The sequence below is a fragment of the Bombina bombina genome, chromosome 4 (assembly GCF_027579735.1).
Source record: "Bombina bombina isolate aBomBom1 chromosome 4, aBomBom1.pri, whole genome shotgun sequence".
NCBI lineage: Eukaryota > Metazoa > Chordata > Amphibia > Anura > Bombinatoridae > Bombina > Bombina bombina.
The window spans coordinates 233,510,976-233,537,356 of NC_069502.1; the positions used below are offsets into that span (position 1 = coordinate 233,510,976).

At 40.9% G+C, this 26,381-nt stretch overlaps 1 protein-coding gene across 9 annotated transcripts in view; it reads left to right on the top strand.

The window, feature by feature from the left end:
* Positions 1-26,381, top strand: part of TRIP12 (thyroid hormone receptor interactor 12) — a 1,052,161-nt gene that overhangs the window by 359,424 nt on the left and 666,356 nt on the right. For all 9 annotated transcript variants that reach the window (XM_053709826.1, XM_053709829.1, XM_053709830.1 and 6 more), the window contains 4 exons: positions 15,374-15,522; positions 15,627-15,662; positions 16,030-16,125; positions 16,231-16,323. In XM_053709826.1, coding sequence (XP_053565801.1) covers positions 15,374-15,522; positions 15,627-15,662; positions 16,030-16,125; positions 16,231-16,323 — 374 coding nt within the window. The remainder of the gene's footprint in view (positions 1-15,373; positions 15,523-15,626; positions 15,663-16,029; positions 16,126-16,230; positions 16,324-26,381) is intronic.

The following is a 26,381-nucleotide window of genomic DNA, read 5'->3' on the forward strand; positions in this document are numbered from 1 at the left end:
TCTTATGTACAAGAAATATTTAGAAGATTTTTAAGAAATATTTTTCTGATTCTATTTTAAAGGCTTTGTCTGACTTTGTGCCTTCTAATAAAATTTTTAGGTCTTTTTCAACTTCTTTTTTAATTATTGAAGTTTCAAATGACCAACAACATACTGATTTATCCTTCTCTGATGATGTTTTTCTCATTCAGAATTTTCTTCATCAGATATTGACACTAACAAATCTACTTTTTTATTAAAGTACATTTGTTCTTTGTTGAAAAGGTGTTGATTATTTTACATTAAGGTAACTAGTTCTTTTTCAAGACTAGCTAACACTATTTCTGCTTATTTATTCTTCTGTGTTTTCAGAGGTTTTTTTCCAATTCCTTATACTAGGGAATGGAATAGGCTGATAATTTTCTTTTATTCTTTCTTCAAAGGTTTTAAACTATACTCTTTGCCGGCAGTTTAATTCAATTTGGAGGGTTCTCCAATTTATTGGGGCTATCTCTACTCCTACTAATTATGCTATTGTTTCTATAGCAAAATAGTATTTATTTTCCTTTAGATGGTTGTATCTTATTTATGGAAAATTATTTAGTTTCAGGTACTTTTTCTTGGACCTATGATTTATTTGGATGTTGCAATTGCTTCATTTTTTCTGTTTACTTTAAGTTCAAGTATCAGATTATGATTTATTTTAGCATTGTTAAAGGGACAAAATTAACTAGACTAGGTGCTGTTGCATTTGTCTTGTTGTTTTGCATTTATTGATTATGCAATTCCACTGTATTGTCTGGTCCTTTAACTGGACTATCATGCTAATAATTTCATTTGTGTCTTAATTTTATTGAATATTTTCGCAAATGAGGTTTAATTTATGTCTTTAGCTGTTTGAGCTAGAAGAATTTTGTGATTTCTAAAAATCCATATTTCTTTTGTTCTAAGATAATCAATTATTTGTTTTATAATTGGATTCAATTCTTAACTGTTACTCTGGGCTTCAAGATTGAGTTCTAAGACTAAAACTTTAAGCTTATACTAGTTTGGTTGTTCTTATTATGGAATGAATTCCTGAATTCTTTCCCAAGTAACATGTTTTTAATTGGAAATTTTTTCCGTTCGAAATCAGCTCCCTTAAATTGCGATGTATGTGCCGTATTCAAGCTTGGCTGGCAAGGGGCAGGTTAAGACTTTTTTGAAATGTATTTGGTTCTATTCGGTCCAAATTTCTTTGATTTTATTCCAGTAAGGCTAACACTTTCTTTATGTGTGTTTCGGTCCTATTTATTTTGGGTACTGTTGAAGCATGGCTGGTCACCCGTGGGGTTCAAGCACTGCTCAGACCTGGAATCTTCTGGGGTATTTCTTCTAGTTCCATTTTTAGGAACTGGGTTTTGGAGTTTTTATTCAAACTATTCTGCCTTTTTTTGGTCAGTGATAGCATTATTTGTTTTCTTTAGATACAATAAATGCATATTTTTTTCTGTATTCATTTAGATTATTTTCTGAGGATGCGGAATCTCATATGATTCACTTTGTTCTTCAGGACATAGTTAGAGGATCTTTTTTTCAAAAGCTCTTGATTCCTCTCACAAGGGTCACCTTTTTTTGGGTTTCCAGATAGTTTGTGTCACTGTCTTTGTCTCTATCAGACAAGGGACAATTTTATTGGGTTCCGTCTGTTGGTACCTTTAGTCTTTTTTTTTCCTTCAGTTGCTATATATGCATAGAAGTTTTAGGTCTTATGGCCACAGCATTGGATTCAATTCCCTTTGCTCATTTTCAATAGAAAGAACCTTTCCAGTCTTTTATGCTGAATTATGGTGCAGGGATTCTAGGATTTCGCATTTTAAATCTTCAAATCCTAATATTTATCTCTCTTGATTTGGTGGTTAAGATCACCATCATTTAGTTCTACAGGTCTCTTCGTTTCTTTCAACCTGGACCATGATCTCTACAGATGTGAGTCTTTTTGGTTGGGAGGCTGTCTGAGGATCTCTGTCAGCACAAGGGGTTTGGAAATCTCAGGAGGCGAGATTACCATTTGATATTTTAGAACTCCGTGTTTTCTCAGAGTTTTTCAGTTAGTTTCTTTTTGAGGAAGAGACGTTTATTGTTTTTCAGACAATATCACAACTATGGTGTATGTCAATCATCAGAGTAGGACTATCAGTCCTTAGGCTGTGACAGAAGTGTCTCGTATATTAGCTTAGGCTAAAACCAGCTCCTATCTAAATTCTGTGTTTTTTTTCCCAGGTATAGATATGTGGGAAGCGGATTATCTCTGTTAATCAAGCTTTACATCCGGGAGAATGGTCTCTCATACCCAGATATGTTTTTCAATTTTTCAGATGTGAGCATTTCTAGAAATAGATCTGTTGGCATCTCATCTGAATAAAGAACTTCCCAGGGGCCTATTCTGGTCCGGGGATCCTCAGGCGGAAGTAGTGTATGCATTGACATTTCTTTGGAAATTATCTTTTTGCCCATTTCTTTCCGCCTCTAGTTCTTCTTCCAAAGTGATTTCCAAAATTCTTATGGAGTATTTGTTCTGCTGGTGGCTCCAGCATGGCCTCTCAGGTTTTGGTATGCGGATTTCATTCGGATGGTCAGTTGCCAACCTTGAACACTTCCGTTTAAACCAGACCTTCTTTCTCAAGGCCCATTTTTTCCATCAGGATCTCAAATCATTAAATTTGAAGGGATGGAGATTGAACACTTGGTTTCAGGCTCGTAAATCTGTCTCTAGAAAGATTTATTATTGAGTCTGGAAGACATACTTTTCTTGGCATTCTTTTAAAATTTATGGAATTTTATTATTTTTTTCAGGTTGGTTTGGATATGGTTTTGTCTGCAGTTCTTGTTAGGACAAATCTCTACTCTTTCTGTTATTTTTTCACTGAAAGATTGCTAATCATCCTGATATTCATTGTTTTGTTCAGGCTTTGGTCCGTATCAAGCCTGTCACTAATTCAATCTCTCCTCTTTGGAGTCTCAATTTGGTGCTGAGGGCTTTTCAGGCTCCTCCGTTTTGAAACTATGCATTTTCTGAACATTAAATTACTTTCTTGGAAAAGTATTGTTCCTTTTGGTTATTTCTTCTGCTAGAAGAATTTTTGAGTTATCTGCTCTTTTTTGTGAATATCTTTTTCTGATTTTTCATCAGGATAAGGCAGTGTTACTTCCTGATATTCATCATTTTTTTCAGGTTTTGATTCGTATGAAACCTGTCATTAAGCCAATTTCTCCTCCTTGGAGTCTTATTTGGGTTCTGAAGGTTTTTCAGGCTCTTCTATTTGAGCATATGCTTGCTCTGGACATTAATTACTTTCATGGAAAGTATTGTTCTTTTTGGACATCTCTTCAGCTAGAACAGCTTTTGAATTATGTTTTTTCTTGTGAATCTCTTTTTTCTGATTTTTTTTTTCTCATCAGGAAAAGGTGGTTTTTGCTGTCCTCATTTCAATTCTTACCTAAAGTTGTAAATTATAACAAACATTAGGGAGGAATTATTCTTTTCCTAAGACTTCTTTGGTGAGATTCTTACTTTCTATGTTGAAGCTATTCAGATTTCAGATAGACTTCTAGTCTATTTTATATCTTTTCTGGTTTTAGGAAGGTCAAAAAGCTTCTGCCATTTATTTGGCATCTTGCTTAAACTTTTGATTCATCATGCTTATTTGGAGTCGGGTGGATTCCCGCCTCGGAGGATTACGGCTCATTCTACTAGGTAAGTTTCTACTTCCTGGGCTTTTTAAAGAATGAAGCTTCTGTTGATCAGATTTGCAAAGCAATGACTTGGTCTTCTTTGCATACTTTTACTATGTTCTACCATTTTGATGTTTTCTCTTCTTTAGAAGCAGTTTTGGTAGAATGGTACTTCAGGCAGCTGTCTCAGTTTGATTCCTCTGCTTATAATTTCAGTTTTTTTCATTATAAAACTTGAAACTTTTTTGATTTGGGTAGTGGATTCATTTTTCAGCGGAATTGGCTGTCTTTATTTTTATCCCTCCCTCTCTAGTGACTCTTGCGTGGAAGTTCCACATCTTGGGTATTTATTATCCCATATGTCACTAGCTCATGGACTCTTGCTAATTACATGAAAGAAAACATAATTTATGTAAGAACTTGCCTGATAAATTAATTTCTTTCATATTAGCAAGAGTCCATGAAGCCCACCCTTTTTTGTGGTGGTTATGATTTTTTTTGTATAAAGCACAATTATTCCAATTCCTTATATTTTGATGCTTTCGCTCCTTATCACCCCACTTCTTGGCTATTCGTTAAACTGAATTGTGGGTGTGGTGTGGGGTGTATTTATAGGCATTTTTAAGGTTTGGGAAACTTTGCCCCTCCTGGTAGGAATGTATATCCCATACGTCACTAGCTCATGGACTCTTGCTAATATGAAAGAAATGAATTTATCAGGTAAGTTCTTACATAAATTATGTTTTTGCAACCAGAAGGTTGGGAGTTTGGACCTAGCTGGTGTTGTTTTTACGTTCACTTTTCAGTAATTCTATGTATGGAGGGAATTGGTCTGAGGTTAACCATGGACATCCTTTCCTTTACTGTGTTCTATTAAACGTTTCAGGAGTATCTGTCTCAGGGCGTGTGCTTCTAGAGACATTCCTGGTTGATGTGACCACGGACGCCTACCTGCTGGGCTGGGAAGCAGTCTGGGTCTTGTTTAAGACTCAGGGATTATGGACTCAGAAGTGTCTACTCTCCTCTTAAACATTTTTAAAGTTGAGAGCTATTTTCAATGCTATGATGACTTGGCCTCAGTCGTCCTTGACGAATCAGACTTTCACCTCAATGGTTTACATTAACCACTAGGGAGGAACTCAGAGTTACTTAGCCATGTAGGAGGTGACTTGGTTTGTTCAGTGGGTGGAAGCTCACAATTGTAGTCTGCCATGCACGTCCCAGGAAACAACTGGGAAGCGTATTTCCTGAACAGACAGATTTTTCTTTCTGAGGAGTGGGAACTCCATCCGACCTAACCCTCTAATGGGTGCCGGTGTTGATGATCTGATGGCATCTAAAAAATGTTAAGCTATGATTCGAAGTCAAGAGATCGTCGGGCTGCTCCGATAGATGCTCTGGCTGTTCCTTAGGATTTCAGGCTGGTATACCCGTTTCTTCCGTTTGCTCTCCTTTCACAAGTCATTGCTTGTGTCAAACAGGATAAGAGCGCTGGTAATTCTACTAGTCCCTGCGTGGCCTCGCTGGATCTGGTATGCAGACCTAGTGGAGATATGTCATCTCTTTCCTTGGAGACTACCTCTGATGAAGGACCTTCTGATTCAGAGTCCCTTCTTTCATCCAAATTTCGTTTCTTTGAAGCTGACTGCTTGGAGATTGGGCGGTTCTGTCTAAGCGTCATTGAGACCATGATTCAGGCTTGCAAGCCTGTTACGAGAATATTTTCCATAAGATATGGCGTAAATATCTTTATTGGCGTGTCTCCAAGGGCTACTCTTGGAGTAGGGTCAGGATTCTTAGAACTTTGTCCTTTCTACAGGACAGTCTGGAGAGAGGTTTTGTCGGTCAGATTTCTGCATTATCTTTTTTGCTGCATAAGCATCTGGCGGACGTGCCAGATATGCATTCGTTTTGTCAGGCCTTGGTCAGTATTAGGCCTGTGTTTAAATCTGTTGCTCCTCCTGGGAGCCTTAACTGTGTTCTTAAAGTTTTGCAACAAGCTCTGTTTGAGCCATTACATTCCATAGATATTAAGTTGTTATCTTGGAAGTTTTTGTTTCTTATTGCTATCTCTTCTGCTCGGAGAGTTTTGGAACTCTCAGCTTTGCAATGTGATTCACCTTATCTTATCTTTCATGCCCATGCCGATGAGGCGGTTCTTCGTACTAAGTCTGGTTCCTTCCTAAGGTGGTTTTCGGACAGAAATTTTTAATCAGGAAATTGTTGTTCCTTCTTTGTCATAGTTCTTCTTTTCTGAAGAACGTTTGTTGTAGAACTTAAAGGTTGTGCGTGCGTTTAAAATTTTATTTTCAGGCGACTAAGGATTGTCTTCTGCCCTGTTTGTTTCTCAGGGAAACGTAAAGGTCAGAAAGCTTCTACTACTTATTTCTCTCTGGTTGAGAAGTATTATTGGCTTTGCTTATGAGACTGCTGGGCAGCAGTCTCCTGAGAGAATTACAGCTCATTCCACTAGGGCTGACTCTCTTTCTTGGGGTTTCAGAATGAAGCTTCTCTGGAACTGTTTTGCAAGGTTGCAACTTGGTCTTCTCTGCTTACCCTGTCCAAATGTTTCAAATTTTATTATTTTGCCTCGACTGAGGTTCTTTTGGGAGAAATGTTCTTCAAGCAGTGGTGCATTCTGTTTAGGTTACCCGTCTTGTTCCTCCCTAATCATCGGTGTTCTCTAGCTTGGGTATTGGTTCCCAACAGTAATTGATGATTCCGTGGACTCACCGTATCTTAGGAAAGAAAACAAAATTTATGCTTACCTGATACATTTTATTTATTTCTGGATATGGTGAGTCCACGGCCTGCCCTTTATTTTAAGACAGTTATTTTTACCTCTGGCACCTCTACACCTTGTGTTATTTCCTTTTTCTTTATTTTCCTTCGGTCGAATGACTGGGGATTGTGGGAAGTGACATTTAGCAGCTTTGCTGTGGTGCTCTTTGCCGCCTCCTGCTGGCCAGGAGTGATATTCCCAACAGTAATTGATGATTATGTGGACTCACCGTATCCGGAAATAAATTTATCGGGCAAGCATAAATTTTGCTTTTAACTTATTTATACTGGACTGAAAAGGTGAGAAGGGTGGGGGGCTACTTAACTTTAAGTGGGTGTCTAGGTTGTCCGTCAATTTTGATGACGGCTATTTTCTTTTCTTTCATGTAAATGGCAAGAGTCCATGAGCTACTGACGTATGGGATATACATTCCTACCAGGAGGGGCAAAGTTTCCCAAACCTCAAAATGCCTTTAAATACACCTCCCACCACACTCGCACCTTAGTTTTGCAACTTTGCTTCCCGTGGAGGTGGTGAAGTAAGTTTGTGCTTAATTTCTTCTATGATAGACGCTTCTAAGCATTTGGAATCCCAATTTCTCTCAGAGTACAGTGTTTGTCAAAAGGATGTGAAGAGAGTATCGCCTGTTGATTTTTATGGGTTTTTTTTAAGTCAGAATGATGGCGGTCATTTAAAAATTAATCTGAAATATGAGAAGTTTTAAAAGACCTCTTAAGTTTACTAGGAGGAGGAATAACAGAGAAAGCCTTCTGAATAGAATTAGAAACAAATTCCTTAACATTAACAGGAACATCCTGAACATTAGATGTTGAAGGAACATCAACAGGTAATGGATTATTACTAATGGAAATATTATCTGCGTTTGATAGTTTATCATGACAACTAACACAATCTACAGCCGGAGGAACAGTTTACCAAAAGTTTACAACAAATGCACTTAGGTTTGGTAGAACCTACATCAGGCAGTTTCTTTCCAGAAGTAGATTCTGATCTAGGGTCAGGTAGTGACATCTTGCAATATGTAATAGAAAAAACAACATATAAAGCAAAATTATCAAATTCCTTAAATGGCAGTTTCAGGAATGGGGAAAAAAAAAAGCAAAACAAAACAAGCCTCTAGAAACCAGAAGCAACTAAAAAGTGAGACTGAAATAATGTGAAAAAAACTGGCGCCAAGTATGACGCCCACATTTTTTTTTGCCAAGTATGACGCCCATATTTTTTGGCGCCAAAAACGTCTGCAACACACATACGTCAAAAAATGGCGCAACCACGTGAAAACTTCCGGCGTCAACTATGATGCCGGAAATGACTAAATTTTAGCGTCAAAAAAGTCTCGCGCCAAGAATAACGCAATAAATTGAAGCATTTTCTGCACCCACGAGCCTAGCAGCCCGCAATTTAGAAAAAAAGTCAATTGAAAATTTTTAAGGTAAGAAAAAATATAATTCATATGCATTTTCCCAAAAAAATGAAACACTCAGTCTGAAAGAAGGAATACTGATTATCCTGAATCATGGCAAATATAAGTTTAACACATATTTAGAACTTTACATATAAAGTGCCCAACCATAGCTTAGAGTGTCATAAATAGAAATAAGACTTACTTACCCTAAGACATCTCATCTACATATAGTAGATTACCAAACCAGTACTGAAATGAGAATCAGTAGAGGTAATGGTATATAAGAGTATATCGTCGATCTGAAAAGGGAGGTAGGAGAAGAAATATCTACGACCGATAACAGAGAACCTATGAAATAGATCCCCTAGAGGAAGACCATGGTATTCAAATAGGCAATACTCTCTTCACATCCCTCTGACATTCACTGCACTCTGAGAGGAAAACCGGGCTTCAGCCTGCTGCGAAGCGCATATCAATGTAGAAATCTAGCACAAACTTACTTCACCACCTCCATGGGAGGCAAAGTTTGTAAAACTGAATTGTGGGTGTGGTGAGGGGTGTATTTATAGGCATTTTGAGGTTTGGGAAACTTTGCCCCTCCTTGTAGGAATGTATATCCCATACGTCACTAGCTCATGGACTCTTGCCAATTACATGAAAGAAAACAAATTAAAAACAAAATGTATATACATCCCATGATAGTATCCGGAGGGAAAAACCAACATTAACTATTGATTCAGTACTTATTCCATCATTAGAGGGTATTACCCATAGATCACAAGGCTGGAGGAGAGTAAGGAAAACATATACCTCAAACCTCCAACCCTAATCGTGTTAGATGCTATAGTTGTAGAACATATAACACACTATGGGACATTAACTCACGACTATGTGTATACCAGTGTTAAATTACCTTAGCAGATAATCAAAAGCAATACAGTCGGATCATAGAGAGGAAAGAGTTGCACAATAAATGTAAAGCAACCTATAGGTCATAGACCATGGACTCTCTCAAATTGGCAAGGAGCCACCATAAGGATGGGTCCTACAATGTGACGGAGTGTGGACCCTCATGTTCTTCACTATAGATAGCATTGCCATCCCGTGTGTACATTAAGTCCCCTTGGATACAAAGTTCCCAATTCATAAATCCATCGTGCCTCTTTTTGCAAGAGGATTTTTGCTCTGTCTCCTCCCCTTCTGAGTTTGGGGACATGGTCGATAATGCGAAATCTTAGATCCTTCACTGTGTGTCCTGCCTCAAGAAAGTGACGGGCTACTGGTTGATCTGATTTACCATGGTTGATGGCCGTCCTAATGCTTGATCGATGGTTCGCCATCCTAGTTCTAGCATCGTCGGTGGTTTTGCCTGTGTAGTATTTCCCACAGGGACAGTTCAATAGGTAAATAATATATGGTGTGGTACAGGTCAGGAAGAACTTGATTTCATATTTTCTTCGTTCAGGATGGTGGAAATGTGTGATCGTAATCATCCCATTGCACGTAACACAACTTATGCATCTGTAGCAACCTTTCTTCTTATTGAGCCAGGTCTCTTGCTCTGTGTCCCCTATGTCAGTTTTCATCAACAGATCCCTGAGGCTACGACCCCTCCTGTAACCTGTGTGTGGGGCATTCCAACTCCCAAAAGGTAGTGTTGCGATCTGCCTTCAGTAGTTTTCCACTCATCCTTTAAGGCTCCAATAATTAGATTCTTGTCAGGTGTGTACATTGTTACAAAAGTCATCTGTTTTAAATGCTTATTGTCAGCGAGTTTCATTATTGCAGGAGCAGTCGTCTGTTCACGCATCTCAGTTAGCACTTTTCTGTTGTAGCCCCTCTCTCTGAATATCTGCAACATTTCATCTAACTGTGCCAGACATTTGTTCTGATCAGTGTTGTTCCATATTACTCTCTGGAACTGCACTTTAGGAATGTTCTTGATTAGATTAGGTTGATGACAACTCTTGGCATGTAGAATGGAGTTTCGATCGGTCGCTTTTCGGAACAATGTCGTTCGCAATCCATCTGCTTTCTTATAAATCCTCACGTCAAGGTAGTTGACTGTTTCCATGTTCATGGTGTGACTGAATCTGATGGTTCCTTCCATCTCATTGAGGCTCTGGATCCAAGCTGTAAGTGTGGCTTGTCTATCCTGCCATATGAGGAAGAGGTCATCTATGTAGCGACAATAATCCTCCCGTCGAGGACAGTTGTGCTTTCCTAGATCCAATGTATAAAAAAATTATAGGGTTTCCTTAAGAAAATCTTTATACAACAAGGTTTTATTCTCCAGCTTTTTGCATGCATTGCCCCAGTCACTGCTGCAGCGGCTTTCTGGTTAGTCTCTTGAAGAGGCTCTACAGGTGGAGACCCCGTCGGATGATATCCTAGACAGGCTTAAAGCTCTTAAGTTAGCCAATTCATTTATTTCTGATGCCGTTTTTCATTTAACAAAGCTAATGGCTAAGAATTCAGGTTTTGCCATTCAGGCGCGTAGGGCGCTATGGCTTAAATCCTGGTCAGCTGACGTTACTTCAAAGTCTAAGCTTCTCAACATCCCCTTCAAAGGGCAGACCTTATTCGGGCCTGGACTGAAGGTGATCATTTCTGATATTACTGGAGGAAAAGGCCACGCCCTTCCCCAGGATAGGTCCAACAAATTAAGGACCAAACAGACTAATTTTCGTTCCTTTCGAAACTTCAAGAGTGGCGCAGCTTCATCTTCCTCTACTACAAAACAAGAGGGAAATTTTGCCCAGTCCAAGCCAGTCTGGAGACCTAACCAGGCTTGGAGCAAGGGAAAGCAGGCCAAAAAACCTGCTGCTGCCTCTAAGACAGCATGAAGGAATAGCCCTCGATCCGGGACCGGATCTAGTTGAGGGCAGACTTTCTCTCTTCGCCCAGGCTTGGGCAAGAGACGTCCAGGATCCCTGGGCTCTGGAGATTGTTTCCCAGGGATATCTTCTGGATTTCAAAGCCTCATCTCCAAATGGGAGATTTCATCTCTCACAATTATCTGCAAACCAGATAAAGAGAGAGGCATTCTTACATTGTGTTCAAGACCTTCTGGTCATGGGAGTGATCCACCCAGTTCCAAGGGAGGAACAGGGGAAGGATTCTATTCAAACCTGTTTATAGTTCCCAAAAAAAGAGGGAACTTTCAGACCAATCTTGGATCTCAAGATCCTAAACAAATTTCTCAGGGTCCCATCCTTCAATATGGAGACTATTCGGACCATCCTACCTATGATCCAGAAGGGTCAATATATGACTACCGTGGACTTAAAGGATGCTTATCTCCACATTCCGATACACAGAGATCATCGGCTTCTCAGGTTTGCCTTCCTAGACAGGCATTACCAGTTTGTGGCTTTTCCCTTCGGGTTAGCCACGGCACCAAGAATCTTTAAGAAGGTTCTAGGGTCCCTACTGGCGGTTCTAAGGCCACGGGGCATAGCGGTGGCTCCTTACCTAGACGACATTCTGATCCAGGCGTCGACTTTTCAAATCGCCAAGTCCCATACGGACATTGTTCTGGCCTTTCTGAGGTCTCACGGGTGGAAGGTGAATGAAGAAGAGTTCTCTCTCCCCTCTCACAAGAGTTTCCTTCCTAGGAACTCTGATAGATTCAGTAGAAATGAAGATTGTTCTGATAGAGGTCAGGTTGTCAAAGCTTCTAACTTCCTGCCGTGCTCTTTATTCCACTTCTTAGCCGTCAGTGGCTCAGTGTATGGAAGTAATCGGCTTAATGGTAGCGGCAATGGACATAGTTTCGTTTGCCCGCCTAAATCTCAGACCACTGCAACTTTGCATGCTCAGTCAGTGGAATGGGGATTACACAGATTTGTCCCCTCTGCTAAATCTGGATCAAGAGGCCAGAGATTCTCTTCTCTGGTGGCTATCTCGGGTCCATCTGTCCAGGGGAATGAGCTTCCGCAGGCCAGAATGGACTATAGTGACGACAGATGCCAGCCTTCTGGGCTGGGGCGCAGTCTGGAACCCCCCTGAAGGCTCAGGGTTCGTGGACTCAGGAGGAAGCCCTCCTTCCGATAAACATTCTGGAACTAAGAGCGATATTCAATGCTCTTCAGGCTTGGTCTCAGCTAGCTGCGGTCAGGTTCATCAGATTTCAGTCAGACAACATCACGACTGTAGCCTATATCAACCATCAGGGGGGTACAAAGAGCCCCCTGGCGATGTTGGAGGTTTCAAAGATAATTCTATGGGCAGAGGTTCACTCTTCCCATCTCTCAGCTATCCATATCCCAGGAGTAGAGAACTGGGAGGCAGTTTTTTTAAGTCGGCAGACTGTTTGCCCAGTTGATTCAACTATGGGGCAAACTAGAACTGGATCTCATGGCGTCTCGTCAGAACGCCAAGCTTCCTCGTTACGGGTCCAGGGATCCCAAGGCAGCGCTGATAGATGCTCTAGCAGCGCCCTGGTCCTTCAGCCTGGCTTATGCGTTTCCACTGTTTCCTCTGCTCCCTCGTCTGATTGCCAAGATCAAGCAGGAGAGAGCTTTGGTGATTTTGATAGCTTCTGCGTGGCCACGCAGGACTTGGTATGCAGATCTGGTGGACATGTCATCCTTTCCACCATGGACTTTGCCGCTGAGGCAGGACCTTCTACTTCAAGGTCCTTTCAAACATCCAAATCTAATTTCTCTGCGTCTGACTGCTTGGAGATTGAACGATTGATTCTATCAAAGCGTGGTTTTTCCGAGTCGGTCATTGATACCTTAAATGAGGCTCGAAAGCCTGTCACCAGCAAAATCTATCATAAGATATGGTGTAAATATCTTCACTGGTGTGAATCCAAGGGTTACTCATGGAGTAAAGTCAGGATTCCTAGAATCTTATCCTTTCTCTAAGAGGGATTGGAGAAAGGATTGTCTGCTAGTTCCTTAAAGGGACAGATTTCTGCTCTGTCTATTCTTTTGCACAAACGTCTGGCTGAGGTTCCAGACGTTCAGGCGTTTTGTCAGGTTTTAGTTAGAATTAAGCCTGTGTTTAAACCTGTTGCTCCGCCATGGAGTTTAAATTTAGTTCTTAAGGTTCTTCAAGGGGTTCCGTTTGAACCTCTGCATTCCATAGATATTAAACTTTTATCTTGGAAAGTTCTGTTTCTGGTAGCTATCTCCTCGGCTCGAAGAGTTTCGGAGTTATCTGCTTTACAGTGTGATTCCCCTTATCTGATTTTCCATGCAGATAAGGTAGTTTTGCATACCAAACCTGGGTTTCTTCCTAAGGTGGTATCTAATAAGAACATCAATCAGGAGATTGTTGTTCCTTCATTATGTCCTAATCCTTCCTCAAAGAAGGAACGTCTTTTACACAATCTTGATGTGGTTCGTGCTTTAAAGTTTTATTTACAAGCTACAAAGGATTTTCGTCAAACATCTGCTTTGTTTGTTGTCTACTCTGGACAGAGGAGAGGCCAAAAGGCTTCGGCAACTTCTCTTTCTTTTTGGCTGAGAAGCATAATCCGCTTAGCTTATGAGGCTGCTGGCCAGCAGCCTCCTGAAAGAATTACAGCTCATTCCACTAGAGCGGTGGCTTCCACATGGGCTTTTAAAAATGAGGCCTCTGTTGAACAGATTTGTACGGCGGCGACTTGGTCTTCGCTTCATACTTTTTCTAAATTCTATAAATTTGATACTTTTGCTTCCTCCGAGGCTATTTTTGGGAGAAAGGTCTTACAGGCAGTGGTGACTTCCGTTTAAATGCCTGCCTTGTCCCTCCCTTCATCCGTGTCCTAAAGCTTTGGTATTGGTATCCCACAAGTAATGGATGAACCCGTGGACTGGATACACCTTTACAAGAGAAAACAAAATTTATGCTTACCTGATAAATTTATTTCTCTTGTGGTGTATCCAGTCCATGGCCCGCCCTGTCATTTTAAGGCAGGTGTTTTTTATTTTTAAAATACAGTCACCACTGCACCCTATAGTTTCTCCTTTCTCTTGCTTGTCTTCGGTCGAATGACTGGGGGTGGCAGTTAGGGGAGGAGCTATATAGACAGCTCTGCTGTGTGTGTCCTCTTGCAGCTTCCTGTTGGGAAGGAGAATATCCCACAAGTAATGGATGAACCCGTGGACTGGATACACCACAAGAGAAATTTATCAGGTAAGCATAAATTTTGTTTTCTAATTTACTCCTATTATCAAATGTTCTTTATCTTCATTCTCTTGGTATCTTTATTTGAAATGCAAGAATGTAAGTTTAGATGCCGGCCCATTTTTGGTGAACACACTAAGTTGTTCTTGCTGATTGGTGGATAAATTCACCCACCAATAAAAGTGCTTTCCATGGTACTGAACCAAAAAATAGCTTAGATGCCTTTTTCAAATAAAGAAAGCAAGAGAATGAAGAGAAATTGATAATAGGATTAACATGGGAAAGTTGATTAAAATTGCATGCTCTATCTGAATCACAAAATAAAAAAATTGGATTCAGTGTCCCTTTAAGATTTCAGGAAAACTTCTGGTCTATTTGTTGTCTTTTCTGGTTCTAGGAAAGGTCAGAATGCCATCACAATGGCATCTTGGTGAAAGCCTTTGATTCACAAGGCTTAGTTTGTGGCAGGTCAGTCTCTGCCTCAGAGAATTACGTCTCATTCTACTAGATCAGTTGCCACTTCTTGGGCTTTAAGAATGAAGCTTCAGTTGATCAGATTTGTAAAGCAGCAACTTGGTCTTCTTTGCATACATTTACTAAATTTTACTATTTCGATGTGTATGTGTCTTCTGAAGCAGTCTTTGATAGAAAGTTCTTCAGGCAGCTGTCTCGGTTTGATTCTTCTGCTTATATTTTTTTCTTAAAATTTATAAGACAACCTTATTTTTTGTTTGGATTTAATTTCTCAACGGAAATAGCTGTTTTTTCTAGTGACTCTTCTGTGGATTTCCACATCTTGGGTATTTTATCCCATACGTCACTAGCTCATGGACTCTTGACATTAACATGAAAGAAAACTTATTTATGTAAGAACTTACCTGATAAATTCATTTATTTCATATTGGCAAGAGTCCATGAGGCCCACCCTGCTTTTGGTGGTTATATATTTTAGTATACAAGCACAATATTATTTTCCAGTTCCTCTTTTTTGTATGCTTTTTTTTTTTACTACTTTTTACACCTCACTATTTGGCTATACGTTAAACTAAGGTGTGAGTGTGGTGGGAGTGGTGTATTTATAGGCATTTTGAGGTTTTTGAAACTTTGCCCCTCCTAGTAGGAATGTATATCCCATACGTCACTAGCTCATGGACTCTTGCCATTATGAGTGAAAGTTCTTACATAAATTATGTTTTTGTGTGCGCTCCAGGAATTTGCAACAGGAAAACAAAGTGACAGTTAGATTTCTATGCATTTTGTTTGAGTTGTATTGATCCTTATGTATTATTTGTGTATTTATCAGTAGCATCAAATGAGTTGTGTCCAATAAATGTTGCTCTTTTATTCCTCAGGTTCTAAGGCTCAGCAACTTCTGCAAGGTCTCCAGGCAACAGATGAAAGCCAGCAACTTCAGGCTGTGATTGAGATGTGCCAATTGCTGGTAATGGGAAATGAAGAGACATTGGGAGGGTTTCCGGTGAAGAGTGTGGTGCCGGCACTGGTAAGAGAAATAGACTTTTCATCATGACTGTCGTCATTGTAAGCTCGGGGCAGTAATAGTATGTTAATACTGTATTAATAACACATTGTACACTGTCTTTTCAGATTACTCTGCTACAGATGGAGCACAATTTTGACATTGTAAGTTTTTTTTATTATTATTATTATAAAGTATCTCTTCAATTGCTTCCTATGTACACAGTACGTTATAGTGACAGTGCAAAGGATACATATTTATTTTAATATGCAAAATAGAGTACAGGAATTGAGTGTTTTGAAGAGTTTACAATCTACCTATTAGCAAAAAAAAGAACGGCAAATGCACAACAATGAGTGGTGTCTTAGTGTCCCATTGAATTGATTATTATTGGCTACTTGGAATGCTCTTTTTGAGTTTGCAATTCTTGTGGCTTTAAGGTAGTGCTGCTATTGTCAGTGGTATAGCTCTTGAAATAAAACAAGTATGCTATATGTGCGCTTTTGTTAATTTTCCTTTTGTCTTGTGCAGATGAACCATGCATGTCGAGCTTTAACTTATATGATGGAGGCACTTCCTCGCTCTTCAGCAGTTGTAGTGGATGCTATACCCGTGTTTTTGGAGAAGGTAAGTAGTCACTTCAAAGGAATCAACTTATGGCATTAGTCTTTGTCGTTTGACTGGATGACAATAATTTATTTGTTAAAATATGTTTAATTCTCTCCTAATTAGCTGCAGGTCATTCAGTGTATTGATGTAGCTGAACAGGCTCTCACTGCTCTTGAGATGTTATCGCGTAGGCACAGTAAAGCCATTTTACAAGCTGTAAGTATAGCTGGTACCAAGGGAGTATGGTGTGAATTTGCAAATTCCCCCTCTTCTAAATCACCTATTACCTTAGTGAAAACATAAGATATTTTGAGGATGAATTAACAAAACTGAGTCATGATAGATGCTTCTAGTAACAATGTTTAGACTAGAGTAATAATGGAGTTTAAGCATTCAAATGTATGCAAACAAAGAAAAAATTAAAAGGAATAAATTAGAAAGTTGCTTAAAATTGCATCCTCTATCTGAATCATGAAAGAAAGAAAACATTCACCTAGATTACGAGTTTTGCGTTAACAGGGGTGCGGTGCTAACGAGCAGTTTAAGCTCACCACTCACTTGCAGACAACGCTGGTATTACGGGTTTTTAGAAACCCGGCGTTAACCGCACAAACGTGAGCGAAGAGCAAAATTTAGCTCCACATCTCACCTCAATACCAGCGCTGCTTACGGTAGCAGTGAGCTGGTAAAACGTGCTCGTGCACGATTTCCCCATAGGAATCAATGGGGGAGAGCCGGCTGAAAAAAAAACTAACACCTGCAAAAAGCAGCGTAAAGCTCCTAACGCAACCCCATTGATTCCTATGGGGAAATAAGTTATGTCTACACCTAACACCCTTACAGGAACCCCGAGTCTAAACACCCCTAATCTTACACTTATTAACCCCTAATCTGACGCCCCTGACATCTCCGACACCTACATTATATTATTAACCCCTAATCTGCCGCTCCGGACACCGCCGCCACCTACATTATACTTATGAACCCCTAATCTACTGCCCCCAACATTGCCGAACCCTACATTATATTTATTAACCTCTTTTCTGCCGCCCCCAATGTTGCCGCTACCTAACTACATTTATTAAACCATAATCTGCCGCCCACGTCACCGCCACTATAATAAACATATTAACCCCTAATCCTAAGTCTAACCTTAACACCCCCTAACTTAAATATAATTTAAATAAATCTAAATAAAATTATTACAATGACCTAAATAATTCCTATTTAAAACTAAATACTCACCTAAAAAATAAACCCTAAGCTTGCTACAATGTAACTATTAGTTATATTGTAGCTAGCTTAGGGTTTATTTTTATTTTACAGGCAACTTTGTATTTATTTTAACTAGGTACAATAGTTATTAAATAGTTATTAACTATTTAATAACTACCTAGTTAAAATAAATACAAATGTACCTGTCAAATAAAACCTAACCTAAGTTACAATTACACCTAACACTACGCTAGTTAAATTAATTACCTAAACTAAATACAATTAATTACAATTAAATAAAATTATCTAAAGAAAAAAAACACTAAATTACAGAAAATAATAAAATTACAAGATTTTTAAACTAATTACACCTACTCTAATCCCCCTAACAAAATAAAAAAGCCCCCAAAATAAAAAAGCCCCCAAAATATAAAAAGCCCTACCTTACACTAAATTACAAATAGCCCTTAAAAGGGCCTTTTGCGGGGCATTGCCCCAAAGTAATCAGCTCTTTTTTACCTGAAAAACAAAAGTACAAATACCCCCCCAACATTAAAACCCACCACCCACACAACCAACCCTAATCTAAAACCCACCAAATCCCCCCTTTAAAAAACTTGACACTAACCCCCTGAAGATCACCCAACCGGGCAGAAGTCTTCACCCAACCGGGCAGAAGTCTTCACCCAACCGGGCAGAAGTCTTCACCCAACCGGGCAGAAGTCTTCACCCAACCGGGCAGAAGTCTTCACCCAACCGGGCAGAAGTCTTCACCCAACCGGGCAGAAGTCTTCACCCAACCGGGCAGAAGTCTTCACCCAACCGGGCAGAAGTCTTCACCCAACCGGGCAGAAGTCTTCACCCAACCGGGCAGAAGTCTTCACCCAACCGGGCAGAAGTCTTCACCCAACCGGGCAGAAGTCTTCACCCAACCGGGCAGAAGTGGACCTCCAGACGGCATCTTCTATCTTCATCCATCCGATGCGGAGTGTGTCCATCTTCAAGACATCCGACGCGGAGCATCCTCTTCATCCGACGGCCGTCGACTGAATGAAGGTTCCTTTAAGTGACGTCATCCAAGATGGCGTCCCTTCAATTCCGATTGGCTGATAGAATTCTATCAGCCAATCGGAATTAAGGTATAAAAAAATCCTATTGGCTGATGCAATCAGCCAATAGGATTGAGCTTGCATTCTATTGGCTGTTCCAATCAGCCAATAGAATGCAAACTCAATCCTATTGGCTGATTGCATCAGCCAATAGGATTTTTTCTACCTTAATTCCGATTGAAGGGACGCCATCTTGGATGACGTCATTTAAAGGAAGCTTCATTCAGTTGCCATCCGTCGGATGAAGAGGATGCTCCGCGTCGGATGTCTTGAAGATGGAGCCACTCCGCGCCGGATGGATGAAGATAGAAGATGCCGTCTGGATGAAGACTTCTGCCCGTCTGGAGGTCCACTTGTGCCCGGTTGAGTGAAGACGTCTCACGGTAGGGTGATCGTCAGGGGGTTAGTGTTAGGTTTTTTTAAGGGGGGATTGGGTGGGTTTTAGAGTAGGGTTGGTTGTGTGGGTGGTGGGTTTTAATGTTGGGGGGGTATTTGTACTTTTTTTTTTACAGGTAAAAGAGCTGATTACTTTGGGGCAATGCCCAGCAAAAGGCCCTTTTAAAGGCTATTTGTAATTTAGTGTAGGGTAGGGATTTTTTTATTTTGACGGGCTTTTTTATTTTGTTAGGGGGATTAGAGTAGGTGTAATTAGTTTCAAAATCTTGTAATTATTTTATTTTCTGTAATTTAGTGGAGGTTTTTTTCGTACTTTAGAAAAAAAATTTAAATTGTAATTGTATTTAGTTTAGGTAATTAATTTAATTATAGTGTAGTGTTAGGTGTAATTGTAACTTAGGTTTTATTTTACAGGTACATTTGTATTTATTTTAGCTAGGTAGTTATTAAATAGTTAATAACTGTTTAACTATTGCACCTAGTTAAAATAAATACAAATTTGCCTGTAAAATAAAAATAAACCCTAAGCTAGCTACAATGTAACTATTAGTTCTATTGTAGCTAGCTTAGGGTTTATTTTATAGGTAAGTATTTAGTTTTAAATAGGAATAATTTAGTGAATTGTAATTTTATTTAGATTTATTGTAATTTCTCCAACATAGGTGTGTCCGGTCCACGGCGTCATCCTTACTTGTGGGATATTCTCTTCCCCAACAGGAAATGGCAAAGAGCCCAGCAAAGCTGGTCACATGATCCCTCATAGGCTCCGCCTACCCCAGTCATTCTCTTTGCCGTTGTACAGGCAACATCTCCACGGAGATGGCTTAGAGTTTTTTTAGTGTTTAACTGTAGTTTTTATTATTCAATCAAGAGTTTGTTATTTTGAAATAGTGCTGGTATGTACTATTTACTCAGAAACAGAAAAGAGATGAAGATTTCTGTTTGTATGAGGAAAATGATTTTAGCAACCGTCACTAAAATCCATGGCTGTTCCACACAGGACTGTTGAGAGCAATTAACTTCAGTTGGGGGAACAGTGAGCAGTCTCTTGCTGCTTGAGGTATGACACATTCTAACAAGACGATGTAATGCTGGAAGCTGTCATTTTCCCTATGGGATCCGGTAAGCCATGTTTATTACGATCGTAAATAAGGGCTTCAAAAAGGGCTTATTAAGACTGTAGACTTTTTCTGGGCTAAATCGATTCATTATTAACACATATTTAGCCTTGAGGAATCATTTTATCTGGGTATTTTGATATAATCATATCGGCAGGCACTGTTTTAGACACCTTATTCTTTAGGGGCTTTCCCAAAGCATAGGCAGAGCCTCATTTTCGCGCCGGTGTTGCGCACTTGTTTTTGAGAGGCATGGCATGCAGTCGCATGTGAGAGGAGCTCTGATACTTAGAAAAGACTTTCTGAAGGCGTCATTTGGTATCGTATTCCCCTTGGGGCTTGGTTGGGTCTCAGCAAAGCAGATACCAGGGACTGTAAAGGGGTTAAAGTTCAAAACGGCTCCGGTTCCGTTATTTTAAGGGTTAAAGCTTCCAAATTTGGTGTGCAATACTTTTATGGCTTTAAGACACTGTGGTGAAAATTTGGTGAATTTTGAACAATTCCTTCATGTTTTTTCGCAATTGCAGTAATAAAGTGTGTTCAGTTTAAAATTTAAAGTGACAGTAACGGTTTTATTTTAAAACGTTTTTTGTACTTTGTTATCAAGTTTATGCCTGTTTAACATGTCTGAACTACCAGATAGACTGTGTTCTGAATGTGGGGAAGCCAGAATTCCTATTCATTTAAATAAATGTGATTTATGTGACAATGACAATGATGCCCAAGATGATTCCTCAAGTGAGGGGAGTAAGCATGGTACTGCATCATTCCCTCCTTCGTCTACACGAGTCTTGCCCACTCAGGAGGCCCCTAGTACATCTAGCGCGCCAATACTCCTTACTATGCAACAATTAACGGCTGTAATGGATAATTCTGTCAAAAACATTTTAGCCAAAATGAACACTTATCAGCGTAAGCGCGACTGCTCTGTTTTAGATACTGAAGAGCATGACGACGCTGATAATAATATTTCTGAAGGGCCCCTAACCCAGTCTGATGGGGCCAGGGAGGTTTTGTCTGAGGGAGAAATTACTGATTCAGGGAACATTTCTCAACAAGCTGAACCTGATGTGATTGCATTTAAATTTAAGTTGGAACATCTCCGCATTCTGCTTAAGGAGGTATTATCCACTCTGGATGATTGTGACAAGTTGGTCATCCCAGAGAAACTATGTAAAATGGACAAGTTCCTAGAGGTGCCGGGGCTCCCAGAAGCTTTTCCTATACCCAAGCGGGTGGCGGACATTGTTAATAAAGAATGGGAAAGGCCCGGTATTCCTTTCGTCCCTCCCCCCATATTTAAAAAATTGTTTCCTATGGTCGACCCCAGAAAGGACTTATGGCAGACAGTCCCCAAGGTCGAGGGAGCGGTTTCCACTTTAAACAAACGCACCACTATACCCATAGAGGATAGTTGTGCTTTCAAAGATCCTATGGATAAAAAAATTAGAAGGTTTGCTTAAAAAGATGTTTGTTCAGCAGGGTTACCTTCTACAACCAATTTCATGCATTGTCCCTGTCGCTACAGCCGCATGTTTCTGGTTCGATGAGCTGATAAAGGCGGTCGATAGTGATTCTCCTCCTTATGAGGAGATTATGGACAGAATCAATGCTCTCAAATTGGCTAATTCTTTCACCCTAGACGCCACTTTGCAATTGGCTAGGTTAGCGGCTAAGAATTCTGGGTTTGCTATTGTGGCGCGCAGAGCGCTTTGGTTGAAATCTTGGTCGGCTGATGCGTCTTCCAAGAACAAGCTACTTAACATTCCTTTCAAGGGGAAAACGCTGTTTGGCCCTGACTTGAAAGAGATTATCTCTGATATCACTGGGGGTAAGGGCCACGCCCTTCCTCAGGATCGGCCTTTCAAGGCAAAAAATAAACCTAATTTTCGTCCCTTTCGTAGAAACGGACCAGCCCAAAGTGCTACGTCCTCTAAGCAAGAGGGTAATACTTCTCAAGCCAAGCCAGCTTGGAGACCAATGCAAGGCTGGAACAAGGGAAAGCAGGCCAAGAAACCTGCCACTGCTACCAAGACAGCATGAAATGTTGGCCCCCGATCCGGGACCGGATCTGGTGGGGGGCAGACTCTCTCTCTTCGCTCAGGCTTGGGCAAGAGATGTTCTGGATCCTTGGGCGCTAGAAATAGTCTCCCAAGGTTATCTTCTGGAATTCAAGGGACTTCCCCCAAGGGGGAGGTTCCACAGGTCTCAGTTGTCTTCAGACCACATAAAAAGACAGGCATTCTTACATTGTGTAGAAGACCTGTTAAAAATGGGAGTGATTCATCCTGTTCCATTAAGAGAACAAGGGATGGGGTTCTACTCCAATCTGTTTATAGTTCCCAAAAAAGAGGGAACGTTCAGACCAATCTTAGATCTCAAGATTTTAAACAAGTTTCTCAAGGTTCCATCGTTCAAGATGGAAACCATTCGAACTATTCTTCCTTCCATCCAGGACGGTCAATTCATGACCACGGTGGATTTAAAGGATGCGTATCTACATATTCCTATCCACAAGGAACATCATCGGTTCCTGAGGTTCGCATTCCTGGACAAACATTACCAGTTCGTGGCGCTTCCTTTCGGATTAGCCACTGCTCCAAGGATTTTCACAAAGGTACTAGGGTCCCTTCTAGCTGTGCTAAGACCAAGGGGCATTGCTGTAGTACCTTACTTGGACGACATTCTGATTCAAGCGTCGTCCCTTCCTCAAGCAAAGGCTCACACGGACATTGTCCTGGCCTTTCTCAGATCTCACGGATGGAAAGTGAACGTGGAAAAGAGTTCTCTATCTCCGTCAACAAGGGTTCCCTTCTTGGGAACAATAATAGACTCCTTAGAAATGAGGATTTTTCTGACAGAGGCCAGAAAAACAAAACTTCTAGACTCTTGTCGGATACTTCATTCCGTTCCTCTTCCTTCCATAGCTCAGTGCATGGAAGTGATCGGGTTGATGGTAGCGGCAATGGACATAGTTCCTTTTGCACGCATTCATCTAAGACCATTACAACTGTGCATGCTCAGTCAGTGGAATGGGGACTATACAGACTTGTCTCCGAAGATACAAGTAAATCAGAGGACCAGAGACTCACTCCGTTGGTGGCTGTCCCTGGACAACCTGTCACGAGGGATGACATTCCGCAGACCAGAGTGGGTCATTGTCACGACCGACGCCAGTCTGATGGGCTGGGGCGCGGTCTGGGGATCCCTGAAAGCTCAGGGTCTTTGGTCTCGGGAAGAATCTCTTCTACCGATAAATATTCTGGCACTGAGAGCGATATTCAATGCTCTCAAGGCTTGGCCTCAGCTAGCGAGGGCCAAGTTCATACGGTTTCAATCAGACAACATGACAACTGTTGCGTACATCAACCATCAGGGGGGAACAAGGAGTTCCCTGGCGATGGAAGAAGTGACCAAAATCATTCTATGGGCGGAGTCTCACTCCTGCCACCTGTCTGCTATCCACATCCCAGGAGTGGAAAATTGGGAAGCGGATTTTCTGAGTCGTCAGACATTGCATCCGGGGGAGTGGGAACTCCATCCGGAAATCTTTGCCCAAGTCACTCAGCTGTGGGGCATTCCAGACATGGATCTGATGGCCTCTCGTCAGAACTTCAAAGTTCCTTGCTACGGGTCCAGATCCAGGGATCCCAAGGCGGCTCTAGTGGATGCACTAGTAGCACCTTGGACCTTCAAACTAGCTTATGTGTTCCCGCCGTTTCCTCTCATCCCCAGGCTGGTAGCCAGGATCAATCAGGAGAGGGCGTCGGTGATCTTGATAGCTCCTGCGTGGCCACGCAGGACTTGGTATGCAGATCTGGTGAATATGTCATCGGCTCCACCTTGGAAGCTACCTTTGAGACGAGACCTTCTTGTTCAGGGTCCGTTCGAACATCCGAATCTGGTTTCACTCCAGCTGACTGCTTGGAGATTGAACGCTTGATCTTATCGAAGCGAGGGTTCTCAGATTCTGTTATCGATACTCTTGTTCAGGCCAGAAAGCCTGTAACTAGAAAGATTTACCACAAAATTTGGAAAAAATATATCTGTTGGTGTGAATCTAAAGGATTCCCTTGGGACAAGGTTAAGATTCCTAGGATTCTATCCTTCCTTCAAGAAGGATTGGAAAAAGGATTATCTGCAAGTTCCCTGAAGGGACAGATTTCTGCCTTGTCTGTGTTACTTCACAAACAGCTGGCCGCTGTGCCAGATGTTCAAGCCTTTGTTCAGGCTCTGGTTAGAATTAAGCCTGTTTACAAACCTTTGACTCCTCCTTGGAGTCTCAATTTAGTTCTTTCAGTTCTTCAGGGGGTTCCGTTTGAACCCTTGCATTCCGTTGATATTAAGTTATTATCTTGGAAAGTTTTGTTTTTAGTTGCAATTTCTTCTGCTAGAAGAGTTTCAGAATTATCTGCTCTGCAGTGTTCTCCTCCTTATCTGGTGTTCCATGCAGATAAGGTGTTTTTACGTACTAAACCTGGGTTTTCTTCCGAAAGTTGTTTCTAACAAAAACATTAACCAGGAGATAGTCGTGCCTTCTTTGTGTCCGAATCCAGTTTCAAAGAAGGAACGTTTGTTGCACAATTTGGATGTAGTTCGTGCTCTAAAATTCTATTTAGATGCTACAAAGGATTTTAGACAAACATCTTCCTTGTTTGTTGTTTATTCTGGTAAAAGGAGAGGTCAAAAAGCAACTTCTACCTCTCTCTCCTTTTGGATTAAAAGCATCATCAGATTGGCTTACGAGACTGCCGGACGGCAGCCTCCTGAAAGAATCACAGCTCATTCCACTAGGGCTGTGGCTTCCACATGGGCCTTCAAGAACGAGGCTTCTGTTGATCAGATATGTAAGGCAGCGACTTGGTCTTCACTGCACACTTTTACTAAATTTTACAAATTTGATACTTTTGCTTCTTCTGAGGCTATTTTTGGGAGAAAGGTTTTGCAAGCCGTGGTGCCTTCCATTTAGGTGACCTGATTTGCTCCCTCCCTTCATCCGTGTCCTAAAGCTTTGGTATTGGTTCCCACAAGTAAGGATGACGCCGTGGACCGGACACACCTATGTTGGAGAAAACAGAATTTATGTTTACCTGATAAATTACTTTCTCCAACGGTGTGTCCGGTCCACGGCCCGCCCTGGTTTTTTTAATCAGGTCTGATAATTTATTTTCTTTAACTACAGTCACCACGGTATCATATGGTTTCTCCTATGCAAATATTCCTCCTTAACGTCGGTCGAATGACTGGGGTAGGCGGAGCCTAGGAGGGATCATGTGACCAGCTTTGCTGGGCTCTTTGCCATTTCCTGTTGGGGAAGAGAATATCCCACAAGTAAGGATGACGCCGTGGACCGGACACACCGTTGGAGAAAGTAATTTATCAGGTAAACATAAATTCTGTTTTTTTTTAAGTTAGGGGGGGTTAGGGTTAAGACTTAGATTTAGGGGTTAATACATTTATTATAGGTGGCGACGGTGTGGGGGCGGCAGATTAGGGGTTAATAAATGTAGGTAGGTGTCGAAGATGTTAGGGCAGGGCAGATTAGGGGTTAATAATATTTAAATAGTGTTTGCGAGACGAGAGTGCGGCGGTTTAGGGGTTATATGTTTATTATAGTGGCGGGCGATGTCAGGTTCGGCAGATTAGGGGTTAAAAATGTTAATTTTAGTGTTTGCGATTGCGGGGGGGGCCTCGGTTTAAGGGTTAATAGGTAGTTTATGGGTGCTAGTGTACTTTTAAGCACTTTAGTTAAGAGTTTTATGCTACGGTGTTGTAGTGTAAAACTCTTAACTACTGACTTTAAAATGCGGTACCAGGCTTGACAGGAGAGGGTCTACCACTTGCTTTTTGGCAGACTCGTAAAATCGGCGCTATGCAAGTCCCATTGAAAATATAGGATACGCAATTGACGTAAGTGGATTTGCGGTATTTCCGAGTCTGGCCAAAAAAGTTAGCGGTACATCTGTACCTGCAAGACTCGTAATACCAGCGGGCATTAAAAAGCAGCGTTGGGACCTCTCAACGCTGCTTTTTAACCCTAACTCAAAACTCGTAATCTAGGTGATTGTGTTCAGTATCCCTTTAAGGGGATAGTTAACACTTTGAAATTGTACTATAACTTAGTGTAGTTTAAAACATAACTTTTAATTGCTTATTTCTTTCTAATGACACGGTAAGTCCACGGATCTTCTAATTACTATTGGGAATATCACTCCTGCCCAGCAGGAGGCGGCGAAGAGCACTACAGCAAAGCTGTTAAATATCACCTCCCTTCCCTCCAACCCCAGTCATTCTCTTTGCCTACGTTAGAGCAAGGAAGTGGTAAAGTTTAGGTGTTAGAAAGAAGATTCTTCAAGCAAGATTTTATTTTTTCAGACGTTCAAGATTGTGCTGCTTTGTCCTAGGGTGTAGCCGTAGTCCATATCAGTCTCATTAG